Here is a 19,608-nt window from a genome sequence, read left to right as displayed (position 1 = left end):
GCGAGCAGCGCAGCCGGCAGGCGCATGGAGCCGCAGGAGGGCACCGAGAGGGACTTGGGCGGCGGCGGCGCTGCCGGTGGGGGTGGTGCCGCGGCGGCGGCCGCCGCCTGCTCCAGCTCGCCGTCCTCCGCTAGCTCGGAGAGCTCCATGTGTCCGGAGCCGGAGAAGGTCCCCGCGCGGAGGCACAGCAAGAAGAGGTTTACGGGGCTTAAGATCTTCGGCCGCAGGTGAGCGGGTGGGCGAGCTCTCCCAAAAATGGGGCGCAGATCCTCGTTCTTGGGTGACGCCGGGGCGCCCCGATTCCCACCTGGGGCGCGTCATGGAGTTCGCCTGACGCGACCTCTTCAGTCCGGTTACCTGCCCCGCCGTATTCGGGAGCCAGAGTGGAATCATGGAACGTGTGGAGGTGATTCCCCTCTTCTCTGCCCGCTCCCCGTTTTCTCAGCGTCAGTGTACATGAGACTAGCAGCCCGGGATTCCAGCCTGCAGTGTTGGGGTTTTGGAACGAGCTGGTGGGTGCTGCGAATTAATAGGAAGGAAGGTAGAGCGTCTTGGTTACTTGTAGGTGCGGGAGGATGCACTCAAGGGTTGTCCCTGCCTATTCCTTGTATTGGGGAGCATCTAAAGCATTGACCGGCATTGCAAACTGTAAACATCAAGTGCAGCTCTTGTTCTTGCCCCTCAAAAACTATTTTTTCTTTCTCACTGGTTAATTCTTGAGCACATTCATTCAACAAATGAAAGTGTTGTTATATCTGTTTGTAGAGAGTGTGTGTGCTTCCCCACCCCACCCCGTTTTTGTGGGAAAAGTTAATAGCTCCCCACCCACCCCATGCCTCCACCAAGTGCTTCACAAAATGTCCCTGGGCGTCATTGCCTGTTGACAAGGAATAGTAGCTTTTGAAACTAGTTGAGGTTACAAAAACAAAGGCTATAGCCTTCTGCCTCATTGTGACACTGAGCTTGCTATTCCCTCATGGCACCTAAATCTTGGAAGGAACTGGGCTGTTGGTATTTGTCTGGGAGACAGAAATGGAGGAGGCGGTATCAGGGAAGAAGAAACATCCTTGCCAGGCACACTACTGTAGTTGTATGGTTCTTAGGGTTGTCCTTTCCAATGTGCTGTTTGCCCTCAGGCCCTGTGTAACATAACTGGAAATACTGATCTCATATTCAAACACAACTTTTACGTTTATATCCTGCCTTTCCTCCAAGGAGCTGAAGGTGAAATACATGGTTCTCAGCCATTTTATGTTCACAACAACCCTGTGAGGTGGGTTAGGGAGAGAGAGAGAGCTATTAGCACAAGCACCCCAGTAAACTTCATGGCAGAGTGGGGATTTTAACACTGATATCTGAGGTCCTAATCTGGCATTCTAACCATTATACCATAGGGACTCTCTTTGTAATCTCTGTGTTGCTTTTTGGACAACAGTGGAAGATTTCAGGTTTGGAGATTTCCAGAGTCTGTTAGCTGGAAAAGTCACACAGTATAGGAATGTGAACCCACCAAAAACTCTTTCTTTAGTGTACAGCATGGTTTCCTACCTTTTTTGTCTCACAGATCACTTGAAAATTGCTGAGGTTCTTGGGGGACCGCTTAATTATTTTTCTGCCTATTGTAGCAAGTGTAATGCATTGTGCTGGATGCTGAGTGATTAAGAAATAAAAGAAGTGATATAAATACAATTAAAAACCAGAATTAACATTTAATACGATGGCTGTGCCATCTTTCATCTTCAACCACAAATCCACAGACACACCATGACCACAGTTCAGGAAACCCTTGGTGTACAGTTCTTGTGTGCGCTGACAAGTGACCTGACACCAATGATTCCCATGACTGGAAGATTTGTGATGGCTAACATAATCTAGGCTCCAAGAGTGCCACAAGTAGAAAGGAAGAGCTAAAAGTGCACTGCAGAGCAGATAACTCAAGCAGGTGAGCTTAGCCACAGGCTGATAGAAATACACATACATGCACACACCATTAGTGTGCATGGGATTTTTACAAAGTATTGGCAATATATTATTGAGGAGTTATCTAGAAGACTTTATAGAAAGCTGAGACTGAGACTAGTCCTTAAGACAATCGGGGAATCCATGGCAGAAATCTCAAAACGTATGCAGAAATGTTTGCTCAAGAAAGTAAGCCAAGTCACATATATATCGCCATGGATTCATGCAAACACTATCTCCTTTAAATACTGGAGAGAATGGGAAGACAGAGTAATGCTCGCTTGCGCGCTCTCTCTCTCTCTCTGAGGGAGACAGTAATTTTTAAAAGGAATTTGACCTTACTAGGCCAGCTAAGGCTGAACCTCACTGCTTTGGGGGCTGCTTTCATGGGGCCCATGTTACCACTGGGACAAGTGCTCACTGGCTGCAGTTGTTGGTCCAGTCTCAGACCAAGCCATTTCAGGAGAAGCTGGAGGGACCAGCAGATCTAATTCCCAAATGCTACCCCAATTGCAGGTAGGCAGCTGACGGGGGTTGGCTAGCAAGTCCTCACTATTACTGCTGCCGCTGCCGCTGCCCAAAGCCCCACTTTCTGGGCTGAGCTGACCACAAATGCTATTTGCCTTCCTTCTTGCTACAGCTTGAATCTAGTTTTGCACATGCAGGGCAGCAGTGTACATGTGCTTTTGGGATTCCCCTTGCCAAGTATGAATGCCTCTCAAGGTACCCTTGCACAGAATGAACATAATTAAAAAGAGGAGAAGCAAGGGCTAAAATTGCACACAATTATCAGCTGTGCTGGGGGTGCTCCAAACACCCAGGGATGGGTAGTTCTATTGTGACCTACTTGAAATTGGGGTGATCTGTACTCTGCATGCCCTTATTTCTAGGCATTCTCCCATAATATGGCAGTTGATGGCTCTAAAAGTTAAATCAATGGATAACCAAACTAGAATGCATTGTATGTTTGTTGTTTATTTTGACCATCATGGTCATATCAACCAAATGCACTGTATATAAATGAATTCATGTTTTCCCTGAATAAACTTTCATTTTGTTTGACAATGTTTGTGAACTTCGCCATGGATAGTTAGAAATTCGGGCCTAAGTTCACAGAAATATCTCTTTGCTGATTCTTTCCTCTTTTTTTTATATGGTGGTGAATTTTGAGGTTATAAAGGCCCTGTGATAGATTAAACTCGCTCATCTGTGATTTTTTAAAAAAATTGTTCTAATTGGTCACCTCTTTCTGAATAGAAACATGTGGTTATGGTAGCAGCTATTCTGTATTAAATATAGTGGTAAGCCCATGCACTTATAATCAGCCTTATAAAGGCTACTTACTACCAGGTGAATGTTTAAGTACAAGGCTGAATAAAACTCTTTTAGGAGCAAGTGTGAGAATCTGGGTCCACCTGATCTGCTTCTGGATCCATAGTATCCAGTAACTCGACGCACTGCTGATTTCCTACCTTCTGCCCAGAGATTTCTATAGAAAGCAACTGCACCAGTGGTGTGGATGGGTTGTATGTAAAATATTTCAGTGGGTATAGTCCATATTTTGTCAGAGCACAACATAAATCCAGCATGAATGGATGACTCGGGAATAATACTAAACATACCTTGCCCAAACCTGAATTACAGGTCTAGCTGTGGTGGGGTTTATGTAGAATAGTTAGAGGAGCTTAGATTCAAGAGAAATATTCCCTTTTCTCTTTCTCATTTGAGAAAGTATCAGACTCTCCCTTCCTATCCTTGCAGTTCAGCTGCCCTATCTTACACGACTGAGAAAAAACAGGGCACCTGTAATTGCTGGAACAGGAATGGAAGCATTGATGAAGCATTTCTGTCTGGGGCTGTGGTAACTCTGAAGCTCATGTTACAACATCTATATCTTAGTGAGGGGCACTGCTTGTTAATGAATGCCAGTCTTTTCCCTGTGATCCTTGATGATCAAATTAGCATGCAAGTAATTAGGTCTTGTATAGGGACGCGGGGGGGGGGGGGCGCTGTGGGTTAAACCACAGAGCCTAGGACTTGATGATCAGAAGGTTGGTGGTTCGAATCCCCATGACGGGGTGAGCTCCCGTTGCTCGCTCCCAGCTCCTGCCAACCTAGCAGTTCGAAAGCATGTCAAAGTGCAAGTAGATAAATAGGTACCGCTCCGTCAGGAAGGTTAACGGTGTTTCCGTGCGCTGCTCTGGTTCGCCAGAAGCGGCTGAGTCATGCTGGCCACATGACCCAGAAGCTGTACGCCAGCTCCCTTGGCCAATAAAGCGAGATGAGCACCGCAACCCCAGAGTCGGCCACGACTGGACCTAATGGTCAGGGGACCCTTTACCTTTACCTAATTAGGTCTTGTATACCTACATCCTGAAACGTTAATTATTTTTTTTTAAAAAAAGCTGTTAAATCTGATCAAAACTTGGATGCTAATTGATTGCTTGGGAGCAATCACTCTTCAAAGCTGGCATTTTGTAGGCTTCTGGTTTTAAGCATTTGGGGTTATGTAGCACTTAAATTCAATTCACAGGTACAGGAGACACAACTGGGCTGCCCGTAAAGTGTGAATTGGAGATGCTAGTCTTGGCATCACGTTTTGGGAGAGCTGAACTTGGATGCCTCTCCCTGGTCACTTTCCCTGTGGAGGTGGCAAAAACATTAGTGCTTGATAAAGTGTGAATTGGTTTGGCAGAGGAGAGTGGAGAGGTGTTGAATTCCAGGTGAAAGGAATACAGCCAGCAGACTCAAAATATAGATAAAATCCTGCTGATAAATCCTTCTAGCTGCTAAGGGAAGTGATACCCATATCAAAGAACTGAATACCATTCTTTATGGCAATGGCAAGGTTTCCCTTTAATATTATAAATTTCAATCTTTTTTCCCCACTTAAAAAACCTGCAAAGCATTCTCAGACACCTTTTCCTTCCAGACCACATTCTTTTTTATTTAGAAGGTTGAACAAATGCGCCCAAGAGTTGGCTCTTTCCTACACACAGGTAGCTGTGGAACATACTACTTTGTCAGATGCTCCTAGGAATAGTACTCTGTGTATGGAAAGCAAGCAGAAGCTGGTCTGACACCTCGTTGTTATGCTGCACAAGTGCCGTCTCACTGCGCTGATGGAGGACCTCTGTGTGGGAAGCTATTGGTATAGATGGGAAGCAGGCTGTAATTTCAGCTTCAAGGGATGTAATTAGAACCCCAGAAGACAGTGCCCTGGTATCTGATTAAGCTGTCGACAATGTGTTATGGCAAATGACTGGGCTCCCTAAAAGTCATAGTGGCTGTTGGCCAACTTTTGTTCGTAACCGTATTAGCCCATGTTTAAATGGCAAGCTTTAGTGAAGTTGCCATTGTGACATCTATGTGAAAAAATGGGCAAAAATTGCAAGAGGTTAAAAATCTATTTGGTGGGAGGCCGAGGCAAAAGTGTGTCCTTGTGCTAATGTGGCCTGTGCTTTCTCATTTCTAGGGCAAATTATGCACCTGGTCCTGACAGGCATCCCACTGTGCCCCAACAAATCTGTCCCTAGAGTTTCCTCAGCTCTAGAATTAGCCAGACATGTGGTCCCTTGATCACTTAGAGGTCACTAGTGAAGGATGCTGAGAGGATATTATGTGTGTCGCCTTCATTCGACTCCATGCTGGTTGAGAACTATGTAGTCATGAGGGGCAGGATGTGGTGTATTTACCTGAAAAGCAGTTAAATTGTTCCTTTACTCTCACTTTTGAAATAAAATAAATCTGTGGATGACTTGGCTGCATTTTATCCCTGAATGCAAGGTGAATAAAGGGATGTCTGGAACCATCTATTAAAAGCTGCATTTGGAGGATTTGGTTTGCAGCTGATTTTTCTTTCCCTCCAGATTAAACCCGAAACATCATTGTAGTCCTTGAGGGATGGAAAGGATAATTGCTGCTTTCCTCCTTGATAAATTTGATCCCTGTTTTCCTCTAGAACAGTGATTCTGAACCCTCCCCTCCAACCCCCTGCAGACTGCTTGAAAATTGCAGGCAGTCTCAGTGGACCACTTAATTTTTTTCCCTTGTTCTACATATCAAAGCACGTACATTACTCAGATTTTAATAACTCTGGTCTTGTCCTTCTAATGAGATGAATGTGCCTTTTTCGTGAGCAAAGTTCTGTGAAGTCAATTCTTCAGTCATCAGAAAGAACATACCAAGTGCAGGGCCAAGTTTGGTTGTTCTTGTCTGCTCTGCAGCCTTTTCTGAAAAGTGCCTGAGAGGTGGATTACTTTTTGCCTTATTTGTGGGCATGATGTGCTAATTTCTTACTAGAGCTTTCTGGAGTGGTGCTGTGCTGACCCCCATTATGTTACTCGGAGGAGCTTTCCCCCTGTCAGAATAATTTTTAATTTCCAGTGTCTACTATCTAAGGGTGGAATTAACGTAGTACTGAGTGTGCATGGGGAATAAGATATGCTCACACAATGAGGCTCTTCCTCTTGTGATCTCTCTTGTGTTCCCTAAATCTGTTCTGGGGGTTCCCCAACCCTCCAGATAAGGTTTAGGTGGCCCAGGGGGTAGAGAGGTGCAGAGGTCCCTTTGCACGAGCAGACCCTGCTGCATGCATGCTGTAACTTCCCACCCCAAGGCTAACTTCAGAGAAGCGCACCCTCCAGCGAGGTTGGTCTACCTTTGCTCTTTCATCTCATTGGAGTCCCTTTTGTTAGAAAGAGTGTTAAAACCATTCTAGTTTACACGTGACTCTCAGGCAGGATGTGAGCTGGAGGGTGAAAGCAACAAGTTTCTGTTTGCAATACAGTGACAGCTGTCGTTCAGTATGTCTGTCCGAACTTCTTCTAGAATATCACCCCTAATAGCATATGGAGACTCTATAAACTCCTATGAGGGAGGAGGGTCTACACAGAAAATAAAATTTGGGAAAGGGAGAATGTGTGTTATCACTTTGTGCCAATATGGAGGATAATTGCTTTCTTTAAAAACTGTACTAAGTAGGGAGAGGCAATATACTTCATTTCCCAGGTGATCCTTGGTGCTGACCATTAGCCAAAAGGAACCCACGTATTGGTTGATTTCCTTCCATATATTCTGAACAGATGTAGTGGGATGTTGGCCTCTTGGATGGAAACTTACCCTGCTTTGCCACATGAATCATCCAGTCCTTGGTTTTAATAAGATGTGTCCATAAGGGGGGTTTTTTTTGGTGTTTTTTTTTAAAAAAGTCAAACTACATAATTCACCCCCTTAAATCCTGAGATGAGCCTCAGAATTATGAAGCATGAAAGTGTTATAGAAGTTTTGCCAACTTCTTGTAACAAGCTTTTCAAATGCAGCTTGCTCATTTTCATAATTCCACAACTCTTAGCAGGAAACGTCATCCTTCTTCTTTTCGACAATAAGCTGTGATAATTAAAATTAGGTTTTAGTTGGCTAACTGAGGAGGTCTAGTTTTAATTGGAGCTTTGAATTTAGGGCCCACTTGTTCATTTTTAGGCTATTTCAGTTCTGATGTGTTACTATAATAGGAAATGAAAAGGAAGGAAAGGTCACATTTGATTTTTCTTTTTAAAACAGTGAGTGATAGCTTTATTAAATTGCAAGTTATGTCATACTTCCTTCAGGATTTCAAAATCCCTATATTCAAATGTACTTAGCTAAAAGGCAGCAGACTAATTAAATTCCTTAATTGGTTGACTGTCCTAATTCCTCCCCCCCAAATCTCTGGAACAGAGTGTGATGGAATTGGTGCAGGTCCATATGGGTTTCCTTCAGCACTTGCATGCACTTTCCCCTTTCTAGCAGTGTCTGCTTTTACCAGAACCACTGTGTTGGGAAGATGACGAGCAAGGGTGGCATAAACAAGGCACCCAGAGGCTTTATTGATGTGCTAAGTGTAGCAGCTAGCTATACATACTTGCGTGATTTGACATATAGGGGAAAACTTAGGTATGCTGTTTCATTTACTGGAGGGAGGTGGGTAGAGGAGCTGGGTGTGAAAGCCATAAAAGGAGAGCACATCTGAGGTAGTTTACACATGGTTTACGTTTGCATTTTGGAATGGCTGCTGACATGAGGATTGGTGAGTTGGTGAGTATTAGACAGTAGCTGCTCCCAGCTGCAAGCTTTTCCACTAGCAATCACTCAGGTCACAGACCATTTGGGTTAAATATTAGGTATGTATGATGGTTATGGGACGCGGGTGGCGCCGTGATCTAAACCAGAGAGCCTAGGGCTTGCCGATCGGAAGGTCGGCGGTTCGAATCCCCGTGATGGGGTGAGCTCCCATTGCTCGGTCCCTGCTCCTGCCAACCTAGCAGTTTGAAAGCATGTCAAAGTGCAAGTAGATAAATAGGTACCGCTCCGGCGGGAAGGTAAACAGCATTTCCGTGCACTGCTCTGGTTCGCCAGAAGCAGCTTAGTCATGCTGGCCACATGACCTGGAAGCTGTACGCCGGCTCCCTTGGCCAGTAAAGCAAGATGAATGCCGCAACCCCAGAGTCGTTTGCGACTGGATCTAACAGTCAGGGGTCCCTTTACCTTTACCTTTATGATGGTTATGGATTTTGTATGCCCATACGAATGCGTGGGCTGGTACTAGAACCAGCAGGCTGTAGCACTAATAAGCTAGTGGTAAATTTTACCACTTTTGCCTTGAGGACTTTTCAGGGACATTTTAAAGTGTATTGTTGGGGTGGGCAGACAAGGGCTCATGAGGCAGGTTTGGAGCATTCCAAGTGACATTTTTGAGCAATTCAAGACTTGAATTACATGAAGAAGATTCAGACATGAATACATTCCAGGGGCAGAACACATCCATGCACTGTCTGCCTTTCCCCCTGTCTCCACATGTCTCCAGTTCCACCTCTCACATACTGACCATCCCTAGATTTTCTGACCTGCTTACCTTTGCTGAGCACCGACGTGTAAACTCATTGGGTTTTAAGTGTTTACTTGCAAGGGGCTTCTCTACTCGCTCAACCTCTAAGCAAAGGCAACACCGCAAGTTCATGCAATGGCAAGTTCAGGAAGTGCAGACAACTGTGGCACCACCTTTGCATATACTGTACAGTATACATGTTTGGTCATGGACCAATCTTGCTTCAGGCAAGTTGTCAGAAGAGACAGCTGGGCCAGATATGAGATGGTGACAGGACAGTTTTGTGGTAGGTCTTATTCCTTCTTTGGTCATTACCTTCTTTATCAAAGAGCTGCTGTCTGAATTTCTGGAAAGGTGCTGCCAGTCTATGTAGACAGTATTGAACGAGAGCAGGGTTTCCCAAATTTGGGGCTCCAGCTGTTTTTGGACTACAGTTCCCATCATCCCTGACTACTGGTCCAGCTAGCTAGGGGTGATGGGAGTTGTAGTCCAACAACAGCTGGAGACCCAAGCTTGGGTAACCCTGAGCTAGATGGACCAATACACTGTGTCATGTTAAGGCAGATTCCTGTGTGCCTGTCAAATATTATTATTATTATTACCATAGTAAGGTATTTAAATCCTATCTAGATTTTTTTTCTGGAGCCGCAGCTGTGTACTACCAGGCAATCATACAAAGCTATCTCTGCCAGAAACTGTATGTCTTGGGACTTGGCTAGATTCTTGTCTTACCTCACACAATAGATTTGCTGCCTTACCTGTAATGCAAATCCATATTTGCTCCAGGGTGATTCCCAACATCCCTAGGAATTTCCACTTGCCTCTCCCTTTGCTAAATTCCACACAAATCTAAATGTCTGTGCTTTAGTTTTCTCCCCCTTGGGCTATGATGGTAGTTAGAAGAAGTGTTTGCTTTCTATGAAAAGCTACTGCGCATTTTGGAATGCCAGAAGGAAGGTAGTGACGCCTCCCCCACCATACAAAAGTGGTCTATTAACAGCATGATAGATCTGAAAGCACATGAAACCACTACTTTGACCATCTTGAAACCACTTGTGCACACCTTCGGTTCTCTGATGGAAGAAATATGGGATATAAATATAGAAACATTAACCAATAATTGTTTAGGAGATAGCTAGACTCTGCGGCAGAAGGAGACAGGTGCCTTTTTTTAGCAGCAGCAGCAGCAGCAGCAGCAGCAGCACTTGCTGTAGATTTTGAAGGGAGCAGCTTAACCCATTATAGTCTCACTAAAATGAGAGAAGCTTCACTTTCTGAAATTCTGTGCAACTGTTTTAAAGTATAATGACTTACTCCCATACTGAATCTGGCAACTCTTAGACCACATAGGTGGGTGGGGAGACGTAGCTTTGCAAATACATTTTTTCCTATCCGTGGCATGCCTGCTTCCATAGTCCCTCCTTGCCAAGCTTGTTACTCTTTCCACTGATAGAGCAGGGGGCCAGCCAGAACAGTTATGGCACCAGCAGCCCTTTTAAAGGGCGGGGGCACTGAGACAGTTGCCCATGCATCGCATGTTGAAGGGGAGCTACGTAAACATTGGCATTGCTACCAACCCGTCCCTCGCTGAATTCCACTAACTTGAGCTCCATAAATCCAGTGGGGAAAATTGCAAAGCAGACTTCACAGCAACCTGAGAATGTGATGGTTACAACAACAGACAGCTCTCACTGTTGCAGCCCAGCCCAACCATAGTCAGATATTTGAGGGTGCTCCACTCACTGTCTGTTTCTGGTTGGCCAACACACTTGGAAAGGAGGAGAGGGAACACTTCTAATTGGACGCTACCAGGAGAGGAAGGAGAGAGGCCAATTAGAAATGCTCTTCTCTGATAGCATCCAGTTGTGAAAGAGAGTGTGTTCACTAGTGCTTCCAAGATGTAGGAAATAATTACAGTGCATGGAGACCCTTTTCCTGACAAATCATATGAAGTTGTCAGTGTTATGATAAGGGTGGTGATGCCAGAAAATATGCAACATGGTGTCTTGAATGGGTACTGAGGAGCTGCATTTGTGCATCTGGTTTCTCTCTCTCTCTCTTCTTTTCACACATATATATTACCGGTAATTATACACCCCGATTCCAAATAAAGTTTTCTTGGACCCTATGTTGTTTCTTACGTGAAGCTTGAATATTGTAGCATTCTGCAGTAGTGTTCTCAAATTTCCAGTTCTGATAACTTTCTGGAATGTAACTTTCTGGAATGTGACTCTAAGCAACAAAGCATGTACACATGCATGGAAAATGCATGGGTGTGATGTAGCAGGTATGAATTACATGCACTGTGTGCATGAATTACAGTGGCCCCCAGCAGAGATTCCTGGGCCACACCAAAAGAAAGCCAAGACATCATTGCAAGTAAATCTAATAAAATTTTGTCTTTTAATTTTACAAACATACAACCTTATCATGCTGCTTCTGATGTGAAAACTAAATGCCTTCAGAAAAAAATATATGCATATTTGGGGTTTTTTTAAGGCTGCTTGGGGTCTTAAAAAAAAAAAGAACTGGGTTAGCATTGTATGCTTACTGCATAACTTCTACCTCACAGTAGAAACCCCCCCCCCCAAAAGTTGGATGCTGCTGCAACAGTAACGTCACCCACATCAATGAATGTGCCCACTTGGCAGGAATGAGCAATATAACCTGGTGGCAGCTGCTCTTTGTGCTCTTTTTCTCCTGGTCTTAATATGGAAAAAGAAAAGGATGAAAGCATTGGTAGCCTAAGTAGATCACGTCCTTTCTTCTGATGGGAGAGAGGAATTGAGAGCAGCCATAGCATGTCGCTAGATTTCTCCACAGCTGAAGGACTACACTGGAGTAGTGGAGTATTGTGGCTGCTGAGTCTTCACTCAGAACTTAACTGCATTCAGGATGGGGTCCCATATCTGGTCACTTGGAGGCCAAATCAGTGAGTGCCAAATTGCAGTGAATTACCACTTAAAGCCTACACCTTAGAGTAGCACAGTGTCCTTAGCATACTTCTATATAGCATTTGATGATACATAATAAACATTCCCCCTTCCTGCCATTATTGAAGATCAGTTTTGCTTGTTATTGCTGTTCCACAGCATAAGTGTTGTGGGCCCTGCTTTCACCAGGTAAGCTCCATCAATCCACACAGTTTTGTGATTGAATGTGAGCTCTGCATCTCTCAGGCATGCCTGCTGAAAGCTAGGCTCGGTTGATGTGGCTTAAGAGAACTTTCCATTGGCTTTGGTGCACAGGAGTTTGTGCAGTTTTTTATCCCCCCCCCCCCCTTCAGTCAGTCAGTGTTGCCTGACAGTACTTTAGAATACCTTGCTCTTTTGCTTTTCAATCATGGTGGGATGCTTTGTAGCAGGGATGGGGAACCTACGACCCTCTGGGTGTGTCTGGAGTACAACTCCTGGCACCCCTGGTTATTGACCATGCTGGCCTGGGGTGATGCGGGAGTTTGAGTCCGACATCTGGAAAGCCACAAGGTTCCTTAACCCTGCTCTACAGTGGAAGTAAATCCATGCTTATGTGCTGTCATCTCAAGAGACAAAAACTTCTTGACCCTGAAAATGTGCTTGCCAGGATATTTTCTGGCATCTTGTCTTTTTTGGCCCGGATTAGATCTCTGGGCATAGCCCAACACATGCAATTATCTGCAAATTAGGGAGATGGGTTAATTTCTCTGTTCTAGCATGCATAGAGTTGAGACTTGCTCAAAATAATTTCGCAAACTCGGGTGATTAGGATAGCACAAGCTGTTTTACTGACATATTAAGGACAATCTCTCGTTGGAGAGATTGGTTCATCGTTTAAGCCCCACAGCTATGCTGGCATGTGCTATATAAATGACATTTCTAATGTCTGTTCAGAGTCTTGCTGCTGTTTAATTGGCATGTATTTGCAGGGCAACCATGGCACTTCATCACTTGTTTCAGCCCTCTCTCCAAGTGCTGTGGGCAAAAAGGATTTCTGTGATGGGTCATATCAACAAGGGCCTATTAGCTGGGATGGAGCAGTGGTGAAAAGTAACTGAGGGAGAGCCTGTTTTCAGCTTTCATTTATTACCCTGTCTTCAATTACAGACACCAGAAACCCTCTGTTCTGATAAGAAGTGGTGGGAGAAACAATGGGAAGGTAGCTTGTTCTGATATTCCAGGGCTGTGATATCACCACAAATGTGGCACCCACAACACTCTGTCCTGGGAAAACAGTTGCTCATAATCTGAGTGTGATGTGGGTGTGAGGTTGTGGAAGAGGAAGCGGCAACTTCCTCTGAACCCAGAGCTGCTGTAGGTTGGGCTCCTGCATTTTGACAACAGGCCTATTTCTGTACCTTGTAATTGTCTTAAGGGAAGTGTAGAATAATTGGCTGCAGTGCTGATTGAGGGAAGTGCATGGTACATGCATCCGGGTTGTAGCTTGGTAATTCTTCTAATTGGGCTGATGAGTGGCAGGTGGTGAGCACTAATTGCCTTTTGTACTTGTATTGGAGGTATGCTTGGGGTGGGGGTTTCTGGAGGAAGGTAGCAACAGGGGAATTGAGATGGGGGACAGTGCGCTATTTTCATTTTCTTTTAAATTCTAGACCTGGCAGTGAAGATGACACCCAGCAGTAATAGGGCAGATGCTGGGAATACTCTAAAATTCCTAACAGGAGATGAATAGGAGGGGAAGGTCTGCATCTGTAGTTCCGCTGTGAAGTGAAGCTCTTACCTCTCAAGTGTACAGCATAGTTTGAATATCAATACTCTATTTTTGTGTGTGGAAGAAAAATATAGAACATGGTGTAGCTAGTTTCTCACCCCCAGTGTGACCAGAGTGTTGCATTCTAGAGGATGTGGGAAGCCCAGGTTCAGCCATAAAGCTTAGGAAGTGACATTGGACATGTTTCTCAGTTCTACCTACCCTGAAAACTAGGTATCATGCTAAAGTGGTACTTTGGGGTGAAAGGCGAAAATACAATTGAAATAAAAGCATTACTTAGGCTTTTCTTTCCAGTCTCCGTATTGCCGCTGCCGCCTACCACTTCTGCATTTACTGCATCCAGTGGTCATTATCACCAAGTAAGGGTTTCACTAGAAAAGAACAAGACCTGTAAGCTCTGGGCGATAATCACTAGTGCATCAAAGGTCACAGGAAAAGCCTCCCTGCCCTACCTGTTTTGAAAGGATGCAAAAAACAAAAAAACCCTTCTGAATGTTTTGGGGGAATATGGACAAAAGTATTATTTATTTATTGCATTTATATCCCACTTTCCCCCCCCAAAGAGCTCAAGGTGGCATACGTGATTCTCCCTCTCTTCCTTCAATCCCAACAACAGCCCTGGGATGTAGATTAGGCTGAGAGGCAGTGACTGGCCCAACGTCACCCAGTGAGCTTCATGGCAGAGGGGGTGGGGTTAGAACCCTGGTCTCCTAGTTCCTAGGCCAGCACTCTAACCACTACACCACACTAACCGCTCCTAGATGACATCCCTAACTCGTAAGAGCCAAGCTATATGCAACAGTAATTATGTGCTTAAACAAGTGTGCTTTAACCTCCCTGCTTTTATTTCGTGGAAAAGGATGCCAGAGGGCCCTGATCCAGAAAGTGCTCTAAATCTGACTCAGGGCCCAGCAAAAGTTCTCTGCTGAAAATGGCTCCTTCATTGCTTTCTGCCCTAGCTGTAGTGTTTATTTCAAACAGTACCTTTTTGGGGGGGGGGGTAGCGATCATGTAGAGGGTGATTTTCAGCAGGAAACAAGTGTGATCTGGATTGGAGACCCATAGCTGCTGCTGCTTCAAAATAAAAGCAGGCACGTTAGTACAATTTTTAGCACATCCATCTTAACATCATATGTAGTTTTGCACTAACAGTGCTGTTTGTGATTGGTCAAATGAAATTGAAGCTGTATGCAAGAATCTGCAACAGTGGAAGAAGGAAGAAATTCCAGCAGTGCCTGTATGTTTTAAAATTTGTTTTCATGTATTGGGGGGGTGGGGTGCAGTGCTGTATAATATTGCCAAACTGCAAGTCTTAACCAGGCTTGTCTCAAACCTGCAAGTGCTCCCTTTAGACGGCTTTTTAATTCTTAGTTTCTTGTGGAGGGAGGGGAGCAGTTCTTCATGTGCAGAGCTGTTTGCCAGTTTTGTTCTTTCTGCCCTACTGAATTTGAGGCCTGACCTGCTCCATGGCAAGAGGTTTTCCAGTAGGGTCATGTTTTCATATATTATACGGTGCCTGCGGATTTGATCTTGCTTGTACTTTGAGTGATGTCTGAGAAGAAACACATCCCAGAACGGAACATAGCTTAGCTTACTGTCTGAACTGGTGCCCAGGCAAGACGTTGTGAGCCTCAGCTGCCACACCCTTGTACTTTCATGTCCTAATGTTGAGCCGTGGTGAGAGAGGGCAAACCACAATGGGCCCCAAGCTGCCTGTGCCTTGACACTTGCATGAGACCTGGTTGTCATGGCTAATGAATCATATGGACTTGATTCCCAGCAGTAACCTCTTGGGGTGCACTGGTTTTCTACTTGTGGCACATGGTAGACTGGATGGGCAATTCTGCCTTTTTAGGCAAACAGCTGAACTATATGGCCCTTGAGTCATAGACCGGATAACACTGTGTTAGATGCAAAGTGTGAGTGGGGACGTAACCTGTGCTTTTTTTAAAAAGCAACACTTAATATTGCAAATTTGCTTAATAAGGCAAAAGCATTCTTGTTTGCATAGGCTTATGGTTTTTAAAGGGGATGGCTGTTAGGTATATCGGTGGACTTTGTTGTGCTCATCCTTTAAGTGGTCTAGATAGAATGTGTATGTTTCTGTGTGTGTGTGTAGATAGATACAGATATATATGGGGTATTACTCAGATGTTTGGTAATAAGTCCCACATTCTATACAAGATCTCCAAGTAGCTGTCTTATTACAAAAGAATTTCAGAAATAGACTGGAAAGAGAAGTTGCTGAATTGCAACTTATTACCAAACTGGTCTGAATAGAGACATTGGATTCTTATCTCATTATACATGATAAAGCTATTTTTAGCCATCTCACCCCTTGCTTTTTCCTGTAAGACCAATTGCAGTTGTTAACAGTCGTCAACAGGTTTACCACACCTATCAGCCAATCACCCATTCCCACCACCCTTCTTAGTAATACCCCTCCCCACCCTCTCACTATATACAGTGGTACCTCAGGGGTTACATACGCTTCAGGTTACATACACTTCAGGTTACACACTCCGCTAACCCAGAAATAGTGCTTTAGGTTAAGAACTTTGCTTCAGGATGAGAACAGAAATCGTGCTCCGGCGGTGCGGCAGCCTCCATTGGCTAAAGTGGTGCTTCAGGTTAAGAACAGTTTCAGGTTAAGAATGGACCTCCGGAACGAATTAAGTACTTAACCCGAGGTACCACTGTATAAGGGTCTGGTGACTTCTGTTTCAGTGTATCTGAAGAAGTGTGCATGCACACGAAAGCTCATACCAATAACTAACAGTTGGTCTCTTAAGGTGCTACTGGAAGGAATTTATTTATTTATTTATCTGTTTTGTTTTGTTTTGTTTGGGTTCAGCACTGATATTAAAAAGAGATACTTGGACCTAGCCTTGGTACAATTTAGTTCTAAGTGGGGGTGACAAATAGAGAACTTGCTGGGATGGGGACTTTTATGGAGGAGGATGTTGCTCTTTGATTATAAAGAGCTTACAAATTATGCTGGCAAAGGATATGGAAGTACTGCTTAATTTCTAATAACAGAAGTATTGAGGCTTAGACCTGCGTTACTGACATGCCATATGGTCTGCAGTTTAGATCCTTAATTTTGAGTGGGTGGGTGGGAGCAAAGGGGGTCATTGGATTAGCTGCAGTTCTTCAGTAGTGAGAAAAGTGCATTCTGTACAGAGGGTAGACAAAGTGGTACCCTCCAGCTCCCATCAGTCCCAGCCAGCAGGGTCAGTGGTTGGGGATGAATTGTAGTACAGCATCTTCTGGAGGCCATTGTGTTGGCTTCCCTGCTCTAAGTGTTTGTTTGTTTTTTGGTGCACAAGAGATTTGTGAGTGAATGCAAGTACCTTGCTTCCTGATAAACAGGAACTTAAGGGGAGCATGTGGCTTTAACAGGAGACCTAAATAGAAAGGTGATAGCTAGTTGGATGGGGCGAAAGGAAAATAACCCACAAAATCTAGGTGTAGAGTGCTGTTGGCATTAGTGGAGTGGCATGAACAAGGAAGGGAAATTTTGAAGGCTGTGGGTTATAGAACCCAAAGAGGAGACCAGGAACTAACTAACACTCTCTCTCTCTCTCTCTCTCTCTCTCTCTCTCTCTCTCTCTCTCTCTGTGTGTGTATGTGTGTGAGTGTGTGTGTGTGTGTGTGTGTGAGAGAGAGAGAGAGAGAGAGAATTGCATCATATTGGTTGGAACGTATCATCCAAAAATTCAAAGTGTGCATGTGTGTGAGAGAGAACAAGAGCGAGAAAGCAGGAATTCTCAGCCTGCTGAACGCTGCACCCAGTAACAAACTCTGTGCTTGGGGAGAATTGTGGAACACAACGAACCCTCAGAATGCCCTGTTGTGGAAGGTTGAGCAGAGAAAACTATTAGCAGTAGGGGTGACATAGAAGGGAGGAGTGTTATGTGTGGGTTTTCTCTTTGCTTTTGTTCATGACACACAATGAGACGGTTTCTCAACTAGATACGGTGAGCCTTCTATATTTAGCCTTCAGCTCTACTCTTTTGGAGCTCCAGTTTCTCTTTGTGTTCCCAGGTGACCCCCTGAGCTGACACAAGTCAAACCCACACCTCTCCACTCTGATAATGAAGTGGAGTCCTTCCCCTCCTGAAGGTTGTTGCTTTGAATGTGATAGATCAACCATGGATGAAGGGCACTGCCTCAGATGGTTACCTTATATGATTCATCTGCTCCTGATTCCCACTAAAATATGAAATGATTCTGGGCTGTTTATATGACTTTGTCCCCTGGGGTGTAATTGTGTGTGTATGTTATGTACCGGTAAATTTGTGCCAATAGTTTGTGGTAGCTTGCCGGTGAGATGAAAGCTTTTTAAGTAACCAAATAAGGCTTTGGAGATGGGATCAAACCACTTTTGTAGTTGTCTATAATTCCATTGATGGATTTTGTATGGTAATGTGGTGTAATTTATTCCTTAGTGCAAGATGGTCCTCTACAATTTAATAATGATGATGATGATGATAATAATAATGTGTATTGTAGTTGTATAATTTTTGTGTGTGGTGAGGAAGATTCACGGGGTTGCCATAAAGCAGGGAGCTGCTGGACTAAAGCTCCCATCATCTTTGGCCAAGGATCATACTGTCTGGGGCTAATGGGCATTGGAGTGCAACACCAATCCATCCATCCATTCATCATTTTATTTTTATGCCGCCTTTCCAAAGTTAAGACCATGCTCAAGTCTGCTTACAACATTTAAAAATTATGTAACTACAAACATAACAAAAGTAGTCATAAACAATAAACAAAACATCAAAAAGAACACAGCCAAATTGAACAATTTCCACATAAATCATAATACAAAATAAAGATACAAAATATTAACAGCAACAGCCGCAAGCAAGAACCCCTAAACAATACCTCAGCTTCCAACATCTGGAGGGCACCACGTTGATAGACTCTGCTGCAGCATCACTGGTTTTCTGTGGCTGCAGAAAACCAACGCTTAAGCTTCTAAAGTGGTGGACTGCTGCACAGCTTATTTAGCAAGCTTTTCCATGTTCAGAGTTTCCTGAGATCTCAACAGAGGGCTGGATTTTGGGAACATGTATGTCTGTGGAACATACGACAAGATGGATGCCAAATGGTGACTGGGCCATTGGAGAGTGCCTGTCTGCCATTCATCCATCTGTGCCCACCATTTTGCTTCATGCTTAGTGAATATGAAAAATGCATAATTATCCCCATCTTCACATGCATGCATGCATATATCTTGTGTTTATTTCCAGAGGGCAAAAATGATAAAAATAATAATCCTATATAGGCTTTTTGGTGAACTGGGAAAAATTACTCAGAGAATTATTTTGGGGCTCATGCTGATAGTAAGGCAGGGTGGTAGAACAAAAGCCACACAGCAAGTCTTACTTTTTGCCCAATAAAGGAAACTATATGGCATGCTGATAATATGGGACAGCATAAGCTGTATTGAATATAGCACTGAAGCAGACGTGTGGGCTGTGTTGTAATGTTAACCATCCTCCTTTCACACTTTGTTGGATTAAAAATATCTGCTAAGTAAAAGTATCGGTTACAAGTCGCTATTAAATGCAGAGTTTCCAGCGCAGAATTCAGTTTGCCTTTTAGAAAAGGGCTGTCACAACTGCTATCTGCTGTGTGTGAGAGGCTTGTCCTGCTTCCTGCAATATCCTCAGGCTGGTTGAAGACTTAGTCTTATTTCCTGTGTTTTAAGACAGAACCTTTCATCAGGCTCATGTGCTTTGGAAAATATTAAATACAGGAAAATCTGTGCCTGACCATCTTGGGCAGAATTTTACTTTAGCAGCCTGCTGCCCCAGCCTTTCCTGTCCTGGATAAATTTAGTGGAATGCTCTGATTTGGTTTGGTTAAAGTGACTTTGCATTCTGTACAGGTGCTCTCACAGTGCAGGCACCCTAGAAAATTCTAGTGCAAGGTCAGCAACCTTTTTCAGGTGTGGGCTGGTCCACCGTCCCTCAGACCATGTGGTGGGCTGGACTATATTTTGGAGGGGGGGGGGAATGAACGAATTCCTGTGCCCCACAAATAACCCAGAGATGCATTTTAAATAA

The 19,608-nt window shown here is 44.2% G+C and overlaps 1 protein-coding gene across 7 annotated transcripts in view; it reads left to right on the top strand.

Annotated features, from left to right (window-relative positions):
- The window catches only part of DGKZ (diacylglycerol kinase zeta), a 142,329-nt gene that overhangs the window by 34,019 nt on the left and 88,702 nt on the right, over nt 1-19,608 (top strand). For 2 of the 7 annotated variants that reach the window (XM_081001490.1, XM_081001489.1), the window contains exon 1: nt 3-227. The exons of 4 other annotated variants lie outside the window; for them this stretch is intronic. In XM_081001490.1, coding sequence (XP_080857616.1) covers nt 25-227 — 203 coding nt within the window. In that variant the 5' untranslated portion in view covers nt 3-24. Of the gene's footprint in view, nt 1-2; nt 228-19,608 lie in introns of those variants that run through there. One more of the 7 variants, XM_081001491.1, reaches the window with a different exon arrangement.

The sequence above is a fragment of the Podarcis pityusensis genome (genome assembly GCF_964106645.2).
Source record: "Podarcis pityusensis genome assembly, chromosome: 1".
In the NCBI taxonomy this organism is placed as follows: domain Eukaryota; kingdom Metazoa; phylum Chordata; class Lepidosauria; order Squamata; family Lacertidae; genus Podarcis; species Podarcis pityusensis.
The sequence above is the reverse complement of the archived record's forward strand: the minus strand, read 5'-3'. Positions and strand labels throughout refer to the sequence as shown.